At 46.2% G+C, this 19,110-nt stretch overlaps 2 protein-coding genes across 6 annotated transcripts in view; one reads left to right on the top strand and one right to left on the bottom strand.

The window, feature by feature from the left end:
- GPR143 (G protein-coupled receptor 143) overlaps positions 1-9,189 on the top strand; it is a 40,538-nt gene extending 31,349 nt beyond the window's left edge. For both annotated transcript variants that reach the window (XM_008964324.5, XM_003811949.6), the window contains one exon: positions 8,762-9,189. In XM_008964324.5, coding sequence (XP_008962572.1) covers positions 8,762-8,856 — 95 coding nt within the window. In that variant the 3' untranslated portion in view covers positions 8,857-9,189. The remainder of the gene's footprint in view (positions 1-8,761) is intronic.
- The window catches only part of TBL1X (transducin beta like 1 X-linked), a 274,014-nt gene that overhangs the window by 6,666 nt on the left and 248,238 nt on the right, over positions 1-19,110 (bottom strand). The window contains exon 16 of one of the 4 annotated variants that reach the window (XM_008964325.6): positions 14,079-14,253. The exons of 2 other annotated variants lie outside the window; for them this stretch is intronic. In XM_008964325.6, the coding sequence (XP_008962573.2) occupies positions 14,161-14,253 (93 nt within the window). In that variant the 3' untranslated portion in view covers positions 14,079-14,160. Of the gene's footprint in view, positions 1-14,078; positions 14,254-14,506; positions 18,016-19,110 lie in introns of those variants that run through there. One more of the 4 variants, XM_055106597.2, reaches the window with a different exon arrangement.

Here is a 19,110-nt window from a genome sequence, read left to right as displayed (position 1 = left end):
TGAGGCTTAGGGCTTGTTGGGAGTGGAGGGGTCGTGGTTAGGATAGAACACAGGGGCTGTGTTCCCACACAGGTGGGGTGAGGCCCATTCAGAGCCCAGAAACATGGCCAGAAAGGAGCATAGCTGTCTCTCCCACAATGCCTTTTATCTCCCCCAATTCCATATGACACCCACCCCGCCATTCTTGGTTTGACCATCAATCCTCTCTACTCTCCACAATTCTGTTTCTCCCATAATTCTGTCTCTCCCACAATTCCGTGTATCTCCCACAATACCCTGTATTTTCCCCGATTCTGTATTTCTCCCAGAGTTCCATGGCTCTCCCATAATTTGGCATTCTTCCCCACAGTCCCCTGTCTCTCCCACAATTCTTTTTTCTCTCATAATTCCCTGTTTCTCTCACAATAACATTCTCCTAACAATTGTTTTCTCCCACAATTCTCCATTCTATTTTTTCTTGAAAATCTGTTTTCTTCTATAATCTATTTTATTCTTCTTCTTCTTCTTCTTTTTTTTTTTTTTTTTTGAGACGGAGGTTCGCTCTTGTTGCCCAGACTGGAGTGCAATGGCGTGATCTAAGCTCACCATAACCTCTGCCTCCTGGGTTCAAATGATTCTCCTACCTCAGCCTCCTGAGTAGCTGGGATTACAGGCACCCACCACTATGCCCAGCTAATTTTTGTATTTTTAGTAGAGACGGGGTTTCACCAGGTTGGCCAGGCTGGTCTGGAACTCCTGACTTTGTGATCTGCCCGCCTCGGCCTCCCAAAGTGTTGGGATTACAGGCGTGAGCCACTGCATCAGGCCTCTTCTATAATCTATTTTCTACCACAATCTGTCTCTCCTACAGTTCTCCATTCTCCACTCTAATTTGTTCTCTCCCACAAGTCTCCATTCTCTACCACAATTCCCTGCCTGTCCCTCAATTCCTCTTCTTTCCCATAATTCTCCATTCTTCCCAATAATCCTTTGTTTTTTTCCACAGTTCTCTTTCTCACACTACCTTGAGTCCCCCACAATCCCAATCTTTCCCACAATTCCTTGTTTCTCCCACAATCCCTTTTTACAATTTTTCATAATGCCGTGAATCTTCCATAATACCTGGAATCTCGCACAAGCCTTGTCTTTCCCACAATTCTGTTACACAGTACCTTGAGTCTCCCACAATCCCCATCTTTCCCACAATTACTATTTTCTCCCACAATATGGCTTCATGGTTTTCCATAAATGCCTTGCATCTCCCATAATACCTGGAATCTCCCACAAGCCTTGTCTTTCCCACAATTCTGTGTTTCTCCCATAGTACCTTCAGTCTCCCACAACCTCCATCTTTCCCATGATTCCTTTTTTCTCCCACAATACGGCTTCACAATTTTCTATAATGCCTTGCATTTCCCATAATACCTTGCGTCTCCCACAATTCCTTTCGTCTGCCACAATCCTTGTCTTTCTCCAGCAATTTCCTGTTTCTTTCTCCCACAATTTCTTTCTCCCACAATCCCCATCTTTCCCACGATTCCTTTTTTCTCCCACGATAAAGCTTCAGAACTTTCCATAATGCCTTGTGTCTCCCATGATATCTTGAGTCTCCCATAATTCCTTTTGTCTCCCACAATCCTTGTCTTTCTCCAGGAATTTCCTGTTTCTCCCACTGTACCATATTTCTCTAACAATTTCTTCTTTCCCACTCGTCTCTTCTTTCTCTCAGAATTTGCCATTCTTTTTTTTTTTTTTTTTTTTTGAGATGGAGTTTCATTCACTCTGTCACCCAGGCTGAGTGCAGCGGCACGATCTCGGCTCACTGCAACCTCCACCTCTCGGGCTCAAGTGATTCTTGTGCCTCAGCCTCCGGAGTAGCTGGGACTACAGGTGCACACCACCATGCCTGGGTAATTTTTGTATTTTTAGTAGAGATGGGGTTTCACCATGTTGGCCAGGCTAGTTTCAAACTCCTGACCTCAAGTGATCTGCCCACTTCGGCTTCCCAAAGTGCTGGGATTATAGGTGTGAGTCACCGTGCCCAGCCAATTCTCCATTCTTCTATTTCAGAAATCTTTATTTTATAATTGTATTCTCTCTATACCATATTCTCTCTGCCCTGTAATTCCATTTCTCCTACAACTAATTCTGCACCATAATTCCTTTTCTCCCAAGATACAGTATTCTCTCCCGCCATTTCCTGCTTTTCCCACAATTGCAGCTCTTTCCCACAATTCTCTGTTCCCACCCATAGTCCTGTATGTTTCTTACAGGTCTGTCTTTCCCACAATGCCTTGTTTTCCCATACTTCTTTGTTTCTCCCACAACTCTGTTCTCCACAATTCCTGTCCTTCACACAATTCCCTGCTCTCCCAGAATTCCTTATTTCTCCCACAATTTTGGTCATTCCTACAATCCTCTGTTTCCTCCCACAATTCCCTGTTCATCTCACAATCTCTGTCTTTCCCATGGTTCTCTGGTCTCTCCCACAGTTCCCTGTTTCTCTCATAAGTCCCCATTTATCCAATAATCTTTGTCTTTGCCACAAATTCTCTATTTCTCCTATAATTTTTTATTCTTATCTTTCACAAATCTTTTTCTATAATTCTACTCTCTATTAAATTGTCTAACATGCAGTTCTTTTTCAATTTTTCATTTTCTGCCATAATTTCTCTCCCCAAATTCAACATTCTCCTCCACAATTCCTGACCTTTCTCACAATTTCATCACTTTCCCATAACTCTCTAGTCTTTCCCATTAATCCTTTGTGCCTGGCACAGTTCTCTTTTTCCACAGTGTCTTGCCTTCCACAATTCCTTCCCCCCCCCCCACAATTCCTTATATTGCCCACAATTCCCTATTCTCTCTCAACAATTCTCTGTTCTCTCTCACAAGTCTCTGTTCCCTCCTACAATTCCATTTTCTCCCATGATGTTTTTTATTCCTCACACTTCCCTGGCTCTCCCCAAATTCCCTTTCTGTCCCACAGTGCCTCATTCTCACTAAAATTCTTATTTTTTTCTACATTTTTCTGTTCTCTCCCACAATACCCTATCTTTCTCATAATTCTTTTTCTCTTGTAAGTCCCAGTTTTCCACCATTTTTTCCCCATGAGTCTGTCCTTTCCCATAATTCTTGGCTCTCCCTCCAAATTCTGTTCCCTTCCACACTTTTCCATTATCTTCCATATTTCTCCATCATTCTTGTACATCTCCACTGTTTCTCTTCTAAGATTCTCCTTCCCTTTTTTTTTTTTTTTTTTTTTTGAGACAGAGTCTTGCTCTGTTGCCCAGGCTGGAGTGCAGTAGCATGATTTCAGCTCACTGCAACCTCTGCCTCCTGGGCTCAAGCGATTCTCCTGCCTCAGGCTCCCTAAGTTCCAGCTACTTTTTTTGTATTTTTCATAGAGATGTGGTTTCCCCATTTTGGCTAGGCTAGTCTTGAATTCCTGACCTCAAGCTTTTTTATTTTTTAAATTCCATATCCCAACAGGCCTCTGTTTTAGTAGGTTATTAAAATCCAGCTTTTGAAATATAAATAAGTATTCTCTCAGAGCACTTCTTTCAAGACAGCAAACACCCAAAGCCCCAGCCCTTCCCCTTCCCGTGCCTGTTACCCTCTCATAGTTTCAGTGAAACCCTGTTGATTCATTCAAATACTGACAGCAACAAGTGAGTGGGAGAGAGTGGGGTGCTTTGGACCAGTTGGGGCTTGTTTCCACAAGTAAGCTGTAGAGATAAATGTGGGCATATGGAGGAAGGTAGGGAAGGCAGGAGTACCTGTGAGGGACAGACCCTTTTCTGGAACAGGAGGAGTCATGCTTCAAACAAGAGCCTTTGGGGCACTCAGTGGCTGCCTTTCAAGGCTGCTTCTTTTCACTGCCTCTGAAAAGCCATCATGTTAGCCTGGACTTCTCTTCCCCTCCATAATTTGCAAAATTTCTAGTAAGCTGTTAGACCAGCCACCTCCCAATGGCAAGGCCCCTTACCTAGCACCATGCATACACAGAATTTTTTCAGCAGCCTGTTCTCCAAGTAGCACCCTGAGACACTGCCCAAGAATTGGACATTATTCCACTCCTCTGCAAAACCCACCCAGCTCAGGTGAAGTCTCAGCTTGGGCTCTGGGAGATCAGCTTTCCCCTCAGTGGTCTGCTGTTACCTTCCCCTCTCCCTAAAAGTAACACGTGGTGTCTTCATCTACTGTAGTTGCTATGAGGGTGTGGAAGAGAAAATACCCTAGGGCCTTGGACTTTGTTGAGCTGGCGAGATCAAATTTAACACCTTGAAGTGGAGTTGGGCCAGGTGTCATGTTTTCTATGGTTCATGCTCAGTGCCCACTGGTTGGGGTTTCAGTTCTAGGACTTCAAAGATTTCAGGGGATCTGAGAAAGGCAGTTGAGGGCACAAGGGACATCCAATATACAGTCATGCAACACTTAACGATGAGGATACATTCTGAGAAATGCATGTTAGGCAATTTCATTGCTGTGTAAACACCATAGAGTTTAAACAAACCTAGAGGGTATACCCAGCTACACACCTGGGCTAGATGGTACAGCCTCTTGCTCCTAAGCTACAGACCTGTAAAGCATGTTACTGCACTGAATACTGTAGGCAACTGTAGCACAGTAATACTTGTATATATAAACATGGCTAAATATAAAAAAGGGACAGTAAAAATGCAGTATTATAATCTTATGGGACCACTGTCATATATGTGGAATGTTGTTGACCAAAAGGTTATTATGTGGTGCATGGCTGTATGTCCAAATCTCAGATCTGCATGGGGCTGAGAGAATCCAAACAACCTACCTGGACTTGCAAGGCTCATTAAAGAGGGCCATGAGGAAGGGGGTTGGCCCTTGGGTACCATGAGGTCACTGGGATGTGCATTTCCTGCAGGGACGTTAAATCTTCACAGATTTTGCAACAATTGGGAATTAGTCAACATCTTCCAACAGCCTGGTTGAATTATCTTCTCAGAGACTTGCTCAGCCAGCACGTTCCCTGCTCACAGAGACCTTTAAGACCAGCAGAGAAACCCTGGGAAATTCAAGGCTGCTGGAAAGCACTCATTGAGCTGAGCACAGGCAGGCTGAACTTGGGCAGCTCCCTCCCAGCAGAATTTACTTCAAGAAAGTTGTCATGCATAAATATTCTCTTCCATGGAGCCCTAGGGAGAGGATGAAAGCACTAGAAATTCTTCAAAGCCACAGGACCCAGAACATGTCCCAGAGTGTGAGGTCACGGGGGAGTGTCCTCAGTCCAGACCTTGATCACAAGCCACCATGTGACACCCCAGCCCAGAGTCTATTTGAAAAGAACCACAGAAATCACAAAGGAGTTCCCATGAATCCAGATGTCCTCATAAACAGTGTGTGACCCTGTTAGAATCAAGTCTTTTTGAAGTGCCACCAGCCCCCTTCCAGCAAGAATGTTGCTCCGGAACTGGAAGGCTCCTTTAGAAGTCTTCCCAGCTGGTGTCTGGGCTCCAGAAAAAGCAGATTCACCACACTAACAAAACCACCCTCTCCACCATCCTTGTCGGCTACCCAGACTCTCCTCAGGATCTGGCTGGGTGATCTACGGCCAGATCCATCCTCCCCACATCCTTGAATCCCTTTACCTGCCCTTCAAGCAGCTCATCACACTTGATCTGAGTTACTCAGACCAAGATTATCCAGGACTCATCTTAATCCAAACCTGGGAGGAAGATCTGAGTGTCGTGTCCTCCCACAGCCCACAGTGCTTGTGTGTGTGTGGGCAGGTGCATGTGTATGTGTTGGGGGAACACCACAATATTGCACTTGCCTTTTTTTTTGAGGTGGGATCTCACTCTGTTGCCCAGGGTGGAGTGCAGTGGCATGATCATGGCTCACTGCAGCTTCAAACTCCTGGGCTTAAGAGATCCTTCCACCTCAGCCTCCCAAGTAGCTGGAACCACAGGCACACGCAATCATGCTTTTTTTTTTTTTTTTTTTTTTTAAGAGATAGGGTCTATGTTGCCCAGGCTGGTCTCACACTCAAGCACTCCTCCTGACTCGGTCTCCCAAAGTGCTAGGGTTACAGCTGGAGCCATCGTGCCCAGCCCACACTTGCCTTCTTGGTAATATTGTCATCTCTTGCTGTAGCTCAGGCTTCCCTAATCCTTTCCAAGCACATCTCTCCTGATGTCACAGTTTCTCACTTCCTCTTTTCTATATAACCCTAATTTTTTTTTTGTTCCTTAACATGTCCTCTCAAACTCTGCATGTATCTCTTTTAAAATTGTGCTTGTTCCTGCCCTTTTCTTTATACTCATGTCTTAATGAGTGCTCCAAGGTACTAGTGCTGCATCCCGTTGCTGTCAAGGCACCTACATGACCGTACTGACCCATTCCCCATGTTTATTGGGCACCCTCTACATGCCAGGTGTTGTCTGGGGCATTAGGTACACTATGGTGACCAAGACACATTCCCTGTCCACTAAGACTCTCCACTCTAGTGGCAGAGACAGAAAGAAAAACACAAATAATGACATCATATTCCAGCCAGGTAGTGGGACGTGCCATGAAGAAAAATCAGGGAGGAGGTAGGAGCATGGTTTTAGAGAGGGTGTCCTGAGAGTCTTCCTGAGCATGACGTAATATTAGAATTGAGACCTTAATGAACTGTAGGAGCCATGAGAAAATCAGAAGAGCTTTACAGGCAGAAAAAGAGAGGCACCAATGCCCTGTGGCAGGACCAAGCCTGGAGTGAGAGGGAGAGAGGCAGTGTGCTTAAGGGTGTGAGGGAGCTGAGAGGAACACAGAGTAAGCTGCAATTGTCAGCAAGGCCCATGGGTGGAGGGCTTTGGAGGCTTTTTGGAGTGCAGTCACTTGCCCCATCTGTTGTTAGGAAGGCCACCCTCTGTTGTGTCTTCCACCTGTGTATTCCCCATGTGAAAGCCCATAACCTGTGTTGCGGCTGGAGCAAGTACTCTAGGATATTTGGGGATTGGAAGAATAATTCTGACATTGGTTCCAAAGGGTCTCACAGATTCTGAAGGAAGATGTGTTGCTGGAATTGATGCAGGATTTTATTCTTGGTCACTTTGCAAGCTGGGGACCTCTGGCTGGTGATGCCCCGCCCAGGCCTCGCTCGGCCATGCTACCTGTTGCAGGAGATGGCCTGCCCACCCGGCTTGCATGGGCCAAGTCTGGCTTGCACACCAGTTCTCAAGTTCTTGTCCCATGCCCAAGAAGAATGAGGATGCACTGACTATAGAAGAGTGAGCAAGGCAGGGAGTTTTGAGTGATGAAACTGCTTTCAGCAGAAGGGGGACACAGGGGTGGTCCCCCTACCAGAAGGTGGGAAAGTTTCCCTAATATGGCTGAGTCTGGGGCTTTTATGGGCTCAGAATTGGGGAGGAGCAGGCCTTAGGTAGTACTGGAAAAGGCAATGTTCGATTGGTTAAAAGGCATTATTCAGAAAGAATCAATTGAGAAAGGGCAGCAACAGAGGTTCTCCCTTTGGGTTGTGGATTTCATCCGTTACCAGCAGTCCAGTCTTTCAGCCTTCAGGCTGAAGGTGGGGTTGAAACCCCAAACCAGGGACCCACTCCTATCTGCCTAGGCATTTGGCTGCCTCCTGTCACTATCAGAATGATGACTGACATCCAGGATTACTCTTTCGATGGGAGTGATGTTAACTTTCATACTGCTGATTGCTGCCTACGTTTTTCTCCCTCTTTGTATTGTGTCTGCTTTTTGTAAATCTTGTCACATTCTGGAAGGACAGGAGAAAGGGGAAGATTGATTAATAAATAAAGAAAACAGGACCAAAGGAAATAATGAAATCAAAAGAAAGCCAGGTAGAATTAGCCCCACATAGTTAAAATGGATTAGTAGTTTGGCTTTGGGCTTTCTAAATGGGGAGTAAAGAGAAAAATGTGACCAGTTACAAGATTCTTCACGATTTAAAAGAAAACATTGGGCACAGAAGCAAACTGCCGTGAAAGCCAGGCCTGAGAAAAATGTCTCCAGCGATTTCTCATGAAGGGAATGCTGAGCATATTTGGACAAATATATTCTGGTATTTACAAAAATATCATTCATCACTTTATCATCATATCTAGGGTCACAATCAGAAAAAATGAGCCCAATTTGACAGAGTTACCAGGCATGTACTACTGTGTATTTAGTTGGGCATTGAGAGATGAGTTTTCCATGAGTAGAGTTAGATGCTGACAGGGAGGAGCTACTTGCTAAAACCATATGGCATCGTCCATGAAAAGACAATCGGGAGATGGCGTAGTTTTACAGAGTGGTGGTCTCCCTCCCTTTGGGCACTTCCTAGAATTGAGTGTAGGTAGCCAGGCAACCATAGGGTACCTGTTGTGTTAGTTACCATCCTCAGTAGAAGCTGCACCAGTGGTCACAAGAGTGTGTTCTGCTCCTGTATCAGACAGCATGTGTCCTGGGGCTCTGAAATCTTCCTAAACCAACAGTTTTGTCACCTGCAGCATCTGTGCCGCAGTCACCTATCAATCAACTGGCCTAGATGATTCTGTAGGGCTTGTGTCATCCGTTGTAACGATGTGTCATCCGTTGTAACGATTTAATAAAATGTAGATGGAAAGTTGATGTAGATTTCCACCCCTCCCACCTTTTTTTTTTTTTTGGCAGAGGAGATGAATGCTAGGACTTTGACCAAAGTGGGTCCATGAAAAACTCCATGCACTGAATACTGAGCATTTTCTGAAGCTGATGACAAACCTGCTAGGACACAGACACAGTCAGTCTTTTGTCTTTTCCTCTCCAGGTTCTGATGCCAGCACAATTGAAATTCACACTGCAAGTGAATCCTGCAACAAAAATGAGGGTGACCCTGCTCTCCCAACCCATGGAGACCTATGAAGGGGATGTGCTGGGGGTCCAGACCCCATATTCCTCAGACTCAACAATTCTTGTTCTTTAGAACTGTGTTCTCACCTTCCCAACACTGCACTGCCAAAGTGTAGCGGCCCCCAAACCTTGCTCTCATCACCAGTTAGAGCTTCTTCCCGAAGAGCCTTTAGGATAGGAGAAACGATTCATGCACACGCGTGTGAGAATGGAAGAGCCCCCTCCAGACCACTCTACAGCTTCTCTAGCCTTAGTTGCCACTAGGAAGTTTTCTGAGGCTGGCTGTAAAGTAAGTGTAAGGTCCACATCCTTGGGGAAGTAGTTAAATAAAATAGTTATGACTGAGCTCTCAGCCTGACTTGGATTCTGTCTTAACACTTCTAGCAAAAGAAAATATATGTACAGTTATGCATTGCTTAATGATGGGGATGAGTTCTGAGAAATAAATATATCATTAGGTGGTATCACTGTTGTGTGAATACCATAGAGCACAGTTACACAAACCTAGATGGTACAGGCTACAGCACACTTATGCTATACGGTAGAGCCTATGGCTCCTATGCTACAAACCTGAACATCATGTGACTGTACCAAATACTGTAGACAACTGTACCACAGTGGTAGTTTTGTATCTAAACATACCTTAACATAGAAAAGGTGCAGTAAAGATGTGATTTCTAGAGGAAATGCTCTTGACTAAGCTTATTGATGATGCCAAACAGCAGCAAGGTAGAGATGCAGCAGGATGAATAGGGAACCAGGGCCCCGTGGAGCAGCAGCACAGCCTGGCCTCCTAACACACACTAGGGGGCAGAGAAGACAGCATGACTTTGCTCAGGAATTGAGCTTCATGCTGTGTTGAGTAATGACATAGTCTAAGGAATACTTGGAACCTGACTAATGCCCATATTTCCATCAGTTAAGATATATGAGGGAACTTCAAAAAGTTCATTGAAAAATGAAATGAAAAGATAAAAAACAAACGCTATTTCTCAACATAGGCTCCATCAAGGTCAAGATACTTTGTAAGTAAGTGATGACACCAGCCATGTAGTCCATCCCTAAAGAACCGAGGGTCCTGGGAATTTAACCATGTCAGTGCAGTCTTTTTTACACTATTAACTGAAGAAAAATGGGTGCCCTTTAAGGATTAGGAAAGAAAAGTCAGAAGGAGGCAAATCAGGACTGTAAGGTGGATGTCTAATGATTTCCCACCGAAACTCTTGCAGAATTGCCCATTTGATGAGAGGAATGAGCGGAAGCATTGCTGTGGTGGACTCCCTGGCAAAGCTTTCCAGGACATTTTTCTGCTAAAGCTTTGGCTAATTTTCTCAAAACATTCTCATAATAAGATGTTACTGTTCTTTGGCCCTCCAGAAAGTCAACAAGCAAAATGCCTTGAGCATCCTGAAAAACTGTTGCTCTGACCTCTGGTCTTGGCCAGTCTGCTTTGCTTTGACTGGACTACTTTTGCCTCCTGGTAGTCATTGCTTTGATTGTGCTTTGTCTTCAGGATGGTAATGGGAAATCCATGCTTCATCTCCTGTTACAGTTCTTCAAAGAAATGCTTCAGGATCTTGATCCCATTTGGTTAAAATTTCCATCAAAAGCTCAGCTCTTGTCTGCAGCTGACCTGGGTGCAACAGTTTTGGCACCCATAGAGTGCAAAATTTGCTCAATTTTAATGTTTCAGTCAGAATTGCATAAGCTTAACCAGTTGAGATGTCTATGGTGTTGGCTATTGTCTGTCTGTACTGTTAATTGCTGGTCCTCTTCAATTAGGGCATGAACAAGATAAATTTTTTCATCACAACTTGATGTGGATGGTTTGCCATGGTGGGCTTCATCTTCAGGGGGATTACAATCCACCAGCATGTATATAGAAAAGCAAGACACACTATCTTCTCAGGACACTGCAGACAGCTCTGCCATGTGACACCTCGCTTCATATCAAGATTAGGACTCCTTTTCTTCTACAAGAGTCCAGCAAGGTTCTGCATTTGCACGTCTGAAGTCAACAAGGCTGTAGATGGATTGTGAACACACCATGAGGTAGTGTCTGCCCAGGGCTGTCCCAGCTCTCTGGATAACCATTGCTTCACTTTCCCAGGACGAGCCTGGGCTAGGCCACACTGACGTTGATCAAAGGTATCAAGGAGATGTGAAGTTTTAGATTTTCTAGGGGAATCTGCATCCTTCAGCTCAGTAGTGCCATTCTGTCTGCCCTCTCCCTCAGGATCAGAAGCCCTTCCTCTGTTTGAGGATCCCCTCTTACCTGATGAGGCAGTCCCACCACCCCATTCAAAAACCAAAGAGGCCAGCTGCTGGCTTTTCCAGCCTCCCTTGCAGCTAGAGCAAGGCACGTGACCTGACAGAGCCAATCAGGCATGTCTGACATGTTAGAAGCTTGTGCCTCAGGGAATGGACTGCAGAGAAACACTTCTGAAGCCTTGGCAGCAGGCAGGCCCACTTTGGCAGGTAGCATTGGGTGTGCCTCCAGGGCCAGTCCAGCATCCAGTATCAGGGTGTGGGCAGCATCCAGTATTGGGGTGTGGGCAGCACCCAGTTCCATCTCTGTCATCTTCATGAGCCTAGTCCTGCAGCCTGCTCTTGGCGGTTCCTGTCTGTTTGGCCTCTGAGCCCAGTTCTCCAGTTTCTTAAAGCTGCCCAATATCTGGCTCATTCATTCCTTTGGGCTTACATTAGCTAGAGTCAGGTTCTGAAGCTTTCAAACAAGAACCCTGAGATCTGAGTATCCAGCCAAGATAAGGACTCCCAGATGGGGCACCAGGCATCACCAGCTGATACTCATGCATATGTCTTTAACCTGGTGAGCTGAGCTGAGTGAGAGGGTGAGGCACTGGGCCAGGCCTAGGTACTGGGGACAGAAACATTATCATCAGGATGTGTATTAAGGCAATCTAGGGAATGAGGAGACAACTGAGCAAACAAATGATGAACTGAGATGATGGCCAGCCTTGGTTCTGAGTGACTTCCCTGTAAGGCTGGTTACTACAGGGGATGTGCTTGTTCTGTTACCGTTTAAAGATGGCAGGTGCTCAAGTACCTTGGGGTGCTACAGGAATGATCCAGTGGAGAGAAAGCGATGATGATGATGGAAGGAAAGTTCTTGAAGAAGTGAGAAGGAACTAGGATCTACAGCCAGGAGTTTGGGTTGGCCTGTGACAAGGAGGCAACAACAGAGGTGTAGCTGGGAGCAGAGTTTGGGTGGAAAGGGGAGACTGTTCCCATCAGATAGCTTTCACTTGATTTTAATTTACTGGCCAGTTTATCAATCCCACCATCAATTTTTTTTAAGAGACAGGGTCAGCAGGGCATGGTGGCTCACACCTTTAATCTTAGTACTTTGAAAGGCTGAGGTGGGTGGATCACTTGAGGCCAGGAGTTCAAGACCAGCCTGGCCAACCTGGCAAAAAACCATCTCTACTAAACATACAAAAATTAGCTGGGCATGGTGGCGCACACCTATATCCCAGCTACTTGGGAGGCTGAGACACGAGAATTGCTTGAGCCTGGGAGGCAGAGGCTACAGTGAACCAGGATAGCACCACTGCAGTCCACCCTCGGTGACAAGAGCAAGACCCTGTCTCAAAAAAAAAAAAAAAAAAAAAAAAAGAGGGAGACAGACAGGGTCTTGCTGTGTCACCCAGGCTGGAGTGCAGTGGTGCCATCATGGTTCGTTGCAGCCTCGATTTTCTGGGCTCAAGTGATCTTCAGCCTCCCAAGTAGCTGAGATCACAGGCACTCGCCACCATGCCCAGCTAATTTTTATGTAGAGATGGGGGTCTCACCATGTTGCTCAGGGTAAAAAACGTTTTAGTAGCCTAATTTCCCCCATTTCACAGTAAGATATCATCATGTGCAGGTATGTTTTTACGGAAGAACGCATACACCCGGCTGTTTGTTTCCCACAGTGTCTCACGATAAGTACCTTTTGCATAAGGGTAACTGTTCCTAACCAAAGCGTCCATTCTCCAGAGCATTTGCTTCACATTCTAGCTGAAGGGTGGTCCTACAGACAACATCCTCCCTCCCCGAACCCACTGTTCCTTCTCTATTCTCCAGATTGAACTTCTTGCCTTACTTACCGTGCTGTGGATGAGACACTTCAGAGACAAAGGACCCAGACTGGACAAAAACTGGCTCAGTCATCTTTTTTAAGGGCATAAATCTGTTCTCCTCCCCCTCCTACCCTTTTCCTGTACTTCACAAGGGACTTCCAGGTTTCCACCAGACAGCCATCATCAACAGCCAGCTTCCAGAGAGAACTCGTGCAGAGAGCTTTCTGTGAACATGAAGAATGTTCTCTGATATCCTTTTGAAACAGCACCAAGATGGGGCAATTTACAAAAAAAGCGAGATCTCTGTTTAGTGAGTTGAAACTTAGATTCCTAAAATAAAGGAGGAGCTTCAATGGACTGGGGGAACCTTTTGAGACGCACTGCGGGGAAGGGTTCCATCCATCTGAAGATTTAAGTTATATAAATTCTGGCAATCGTGGTCCCAATCAACTTTCCTCTATATCACAAAGAAACCCACTTAGAGCCAGTCATACGTCAACGGCATTCTTAGGGGAGCCACCAAAGCCACCCGCCACGCGTGCATTTATCCTGGGAACTGCCGCATGCTTTGTTGTCTGCCCACTGTTTCCATGCGGTTCTTCCCGAGCTGTCCCAGGGTTCTGCAGTACCCCTCAGGGTGCCCCAAATCCACCACCTGGCAACACACGTGCTCCACTTGGCAGGGGCTAAAGAGAAAAATGAAAATGAGAAGGTGAACCCCAGAAAACACCGGAAGATAGGATAAGTTTTTCTCTAAAGGTGACAACTGCTCATATAATATTCAGTCTTCAGTTGCCAATTCAAGACTTGAATTTGGGATTTGGTTCCTGCAAAAGTCCGGATCATCAGTGAAGGTCACAGGCACACTTGGATCTTTCCCAGGGAATCACCACAGAAGCCTCTACGCCCCTAGCCATCTGCTTTGTCCTAGTGCGGAACAAGCAGGATTAGAGGGAAATGACACCGTGACTTTGTCTGGGACTCATCTGCAAAGTGAAACCTTAGACTAAGAGTAAGGCCATCTCTTCGCCTCTCGGAATCTACAGCCTCCTTCATAGAATGCCGATAGCAATATCCATTCACTAATTACATTATTTAACAGCCACCTAATTAATTAAAGCAGCATAAATGAAGACATGCACAGAGCCAATATCAATAAATGTTTGCCACATGTTGGTTTGCACCATGCAGACGTCCATGTCCAAAGTCACCCCATCCTGTTAGGTTCTGCAAATTACTCAGGGGTAATTCGGGAACTCAAACTCCCGGTCAACCAATCCGCTGATGAGAGAACATTCATTTGCTTTGTCTTTCTCCAACAGCCAGCCTGAAATAAAGAAGGAAAAGGAAACACACTAAAAAACATGATCCCTGGACAGAACCACCTTTCAGAACAGCAGGCGGCTGCTGTGACTGCCATGTCACTGCGTTCTGCTCCCAGCTCCCTATCTCACACAGCAATCCTAAACAGAGGCTCAAGGTACTTCCTTCTGGAGAAAATACAGAGCTCTGTCTTCAGTCATTCAGTCAACGTGGGCCCAAGAGTTCCAGAGCGAGAGGAAGAAAGCACACCCACCAAGTTCTCTAATATCAAAATAGAGCAATTTATTCAAGACACTGAATATGATCTGTTGATTCTCTCTTGAAACAAATGAGCTACAACACACAAGGTGATTTTTTTTTCTTCAAAGAGCGTGAGGGTGAGTACAGGTGGCGGGGGGAATGAAAAGGCGGTCGCTGTCATCTGAACAGAATCGGAAAAATACCAATAGAGAACACGTCTGGCTGTACGTCTGACACAGACAATAAAAACTGCACAAGCCAGAATGCAAAACTTCAGTGAGTGGCGGAAGGAACATTTCTGCATTTGACAAGAAACATAAGCTTTTTTTTTTTTTTTTTAAATGGCGGAACAAAAGGTTAAAAAAGAGAAAAGCAACAAGAACAAAGCAGACCCTTACATTTGACAAAGTGCACTTCACTTGGCTCCATGATCTATTTCTTAGAAAGACTAAACAAAAGTCAAGTCCTACGGTGTCGCGAGGGGTCAGAGGGTTTCACCCTGTAACGTCCGGCCCTTTTGGTCCCCCTTGGGGCAGCATCCCTTTCCCAGGTGTGTGCTGGACCTGACTCTCGGTCACTGTGAACCTGACCAAACACTCTAGGAAGGTCTGTCATGCTATGTCTGCTTTCAAGGTCACGTTTGGTCACTAAGACTTAGGCATTCCTCACCATGTTTTAAGAGCTGTAAACAACGTTGAACAATAACATTCCACAGGCCATTTCTTGATTACAGGGATGACTCTACCAACATTCCAGCAGCAGAGAGGGTGAGTAGTGGTGTGCAAATGCTGGAGGCTCCGAAAACGGCTGTCCATGGTGTTGTCCCGCTGAGAACGGGGATGGATATGAAGGGTGCTAGCTGCATCTCGCGCTTGGTTTTGCTTGCGGCCGCAGGCTGGGGAAGCCAGGGATGGAGCCTGGGGTCCGAGGCCTCCCAGCCCAGGTTTCTACCTAACAATTCCGACATGGTTCACATTCATCAAGACTAAAGCCATCCCTCGGGAGAGACCCTGGCTACCGACATTCACGTGAAGATTGTCTAGTGAATTGCTTGCGACACATCCCACCATCGCCATCCCACAGTTGTTACTGGTTTGTCAAGCATAAGCCATGTCCTAACGACAGGCTGGCCTTTGACAGCAGATGTTCTACAGAGATGAGTGCATTTTTATTTGGGTGGGGTAGAGATGGTGTCTTTTGGACCCCAACAAACTGTACTCTAAACTTCACAGAGTCCTTGGGATGGGAAATCATCACCTCATCCAGGGACACTGGCTATCTTCAAAGATGGGTGCGGCGACTCCACATCACTGTGACCTTCTTTGCTAAGTGTTTCGGAAACAGAACCCGAATAAGATACTCATCTCAGAACCAGAGCACTTTTTGGTCTTCTGGGACATGAATAATTCATATACCCAAGTGGAGGCCAATCAATGATCTGAGAATGATCAACGCACCCTGGCTTTTGCAGGTGGTCCTGGCACATTCCAAGTTCCACAGAAGCCCTGACCCTTCCCCGATGGCTGGGTTTTGGCTCCGCAGATGAATGCCACCTTCACAGTAACACCGTCTCACTGCTGGAACACACACCAGATTGCACCCTACCCACTGCTGGTGACACAGCAGCCCCCACGGGCTGGGCCATCTTCCTCAGCCCTTCTGCCCACAGGAAAACCAATGGGAGAAGAGGCCCTTGTCCTTTGGCCTTTTCCCCCTTGCTAATGACAAAAATAAGTCCGTGTCGGGTTATGACAGCAAGCAGATGGAGGTCACCAGATTCACTGAAATGAAGCTCTTCTAGGAACACAAAGCCTTGTTTAATTTTTTAAAAACAGCAAAAAGATTATTTAAAAAAGATCTTTCTCCTAGTCTTCTGTGAGACAAAGAAATTATAAAGATGGCAGAAATTATTAGCGACGTTCTACCTCTGTAATTCACGTTCAGGACTGAAAATCTTCCTTCTGCATTCATTTCTGTCAGCGTTAGACTAAGTGACATGCGGGCGCCTCTATGTCAGCTCTGCAAGGACTCGCCAAGCCTGCTCTTGGAGAAATGACCATCGGTCGTTATACGGTTGTGGGAAAGATGTAGCCAACACGCCTAATCCAGCCGAGCAGTCGGTTTCGACGGCTTCTGCAGTACCTTATGGTTCTGCCAATGCTTCCTCGAGGCCAGAGGGCGCGCGGCTCTTCGCTGCTTTCCTGCTGGCTGGCAAAGTGCGTACACACCAAAAGATGCGAGGTTCTTCTTCCAGCTGGCATGGCTGGGACCTCCCTCACTGGCTGCAGAGCAATCTCGCTGCTGACCCCGAAGACTGACCCTTGTCCAGCCAGAGTTTTCCTGACCACCTTTCCTGAGGCTGAGGGGAAAGCCAGGGGCTCCCTCAGGCCCTGCCTGTGGCTTCTTCGGTTCTTTTAAAAACATGAATCACACAAAGCTCTCTATGTCTGATGGCCATTTTAAGATTTTAAAATTGTTTTAACATAAAAATATTTTTTTTTTCCAAAAATACTCCAGGCTCTTTCTCTTATAAGTCATTTTTTTTTTCTCCTGTAAAAAGCCCCCCTGCCCTGCCTTCTTACATAAAGCACTTACTACGCGCCAAAGTGCCCTTGAGACCTAAGATCTGAAGCAACTATGAGAAAGGTACAGAGGGAGAGAGAGAGAGAAAGAGAGCACGCCAGTGAGAAAGCGAGCGCGAGCGCAAGGGGAGGAGAGGGTGGGAGAGGGCGGGAGGGGGAAAGCTGTCCGTGGGAGATTGTGTCTTCATGTCCACGGGGCTGCATCTCTTGATGGTGCACTGAAAAAGCAGAGCTCACCAGACAGAGTGGAAAGGCAGGGGGAGGGGCAGGGAGCAACAGAAGGAAGAGACAACAAGCCCAAGACAGCTTCCATCTCAGACGGAAGGCCCCCAGAAGATAGAATTCCAGCCGATAGAAAAACCACCCAATGAACGAAGAAGATTCTAGAAAATAGAAAGTGTTGGGATTACAAAGTTGCGCGTTTCATCGGTACAAACTGGTCTTTGAACCTCCTTTGTGAGAGCAATTGTAGTGTCCAAATTGTTAGGGAAAACAAAAAAAAAATCCCAAGGAGGAGGGTTTTTCCCCCTTCCCTGTTTGGTTTATCACAGCATTTTGCTTTTTTTTTGGCACAGCTTTTTACGTTTCTTTCCATTCAGCCATCACAGAGCCTGTTCCGGGTGGAAACCAATCCACACGCCTCGAGCTGGTGACTTCCTCCTTCCCAGGCTGAATGTCCTCAGTGGAAACCATTCTATCCCCGTTTGATATGATTTGCTTCTGTTTTTGCTTGCCTTTTAAAAACTTCTTGATGAAGATTACGAAAACATATAGACTGCTGCGGCCAGAGACGAGTTGGTTTCAGAGTACACTCTAACGCAAGTCAAGTTCCTACAGTTTTGGAGAACAGAGCTGCAACCCTACACATTCACGGCTGGTCATTAGAATTCTTTTCTTTTTTCGATAATATTTTGTGGTTACTTCCGCAGATCCAAAACACACACCTGGAAGGAAAGATAAAGCACCTGTCATCTTGAGAGACAATACAAAGATGCCTTTAGAGTGAGAAGTCGGCAAGCTACGGCCCCCACGCCCAATCTAGCCCTCCACCGATGTTTGTCAGTAAAGTTTATTGGAACATCGTCATGAAGGGTCAGAGAAGCTCTCATAACAGACTGGCATCTGGACATCGGACCGAGCAAACTGAAGCAAACAGCACAGAGCAGAAAGGCCAGGTTAAGGGTAATGATAGGAATTAACAGAGTGGCAGAGGTCCCAGAAGGGACACCTGCAATCGTGGGGCAGATGACAATACGAGCCCAAGTACACAGCCTCTGACAACATTTGGGGACTACTCTGCCACTTGGCCGGTCAGCCAGAACGCCGCTTGCCCCACAGGTCAGGGCAACCTCAAGTCCAGGGGAAAATAAGAAATCCAGATGCCCCATGGGAAGAGAAGAGGGCCCAGGAGACCTGCAGGATGGCCACCAGAGGCCCGGGCTTCTCAGCCGCAGCATGGGTGACAATTGTGGCCACCCTGTGCACAGTAGGAGGTTTAGCAGCATCCCCATCTAAGCACAGTCACACGTCACATAATGACGTTTCCAGCAACAACGCACCGCACAGACCGCAGTGGTCCTGTAAGATTATAACCATATTTCTGCTGAACCTTTTCTATGTTTAGATAGATCCGGATGCACAAATGCTTACCATTGTGTTCTGGTTGCCTGCAGGAATCAGTATGGTCACCCGCTGTCCAGGTTTGTAGCCTGGGAGCAATAGGCTGTACCACACAGCCTAGGTGTGGGACAGGTATTATCATCTAGGTTTGTGTCAGTCACTCTATGATGTTCAGACAAAGATAAAAGTGCCTAATGACACATTTCCCAAAACGTTCCTGTCATTAAGCGACACATGACTGTAGCTGACAACCTAAAATGGCTCCAGATATTGTCTAATGTCCTTAGAGGTGCAGAATCACCCTGGTTGAGAACCACCAATTTGACTGAGAAAATGTTGACTAGAAGGACACTCTGGAAGGGACAAGGAGAAGGCCATTCCCAGATGTGGTACCAACTCAGATGGGATCCAGCCCAGAA

This window comes from Pan paniscus, chromosome X (assembly GCF_029289425.2).
Source record: "Pan paniscus chromosome X, NHGRI_mPanPan1-v2.0_pri, whole genome shotgun sequence".
Taxonomy (NCBI): domain Eukaryota; kingdom Metazoa; phylum Chordata; class Mammalia; order Primates; family Hominidae; genus Pan; species Pan paniscus.
The sequence above is the reverse complement of the archived record's forward strand: the minus strand, read 5'-3'. Positions and strand labels throughout refer to the sequence as shown.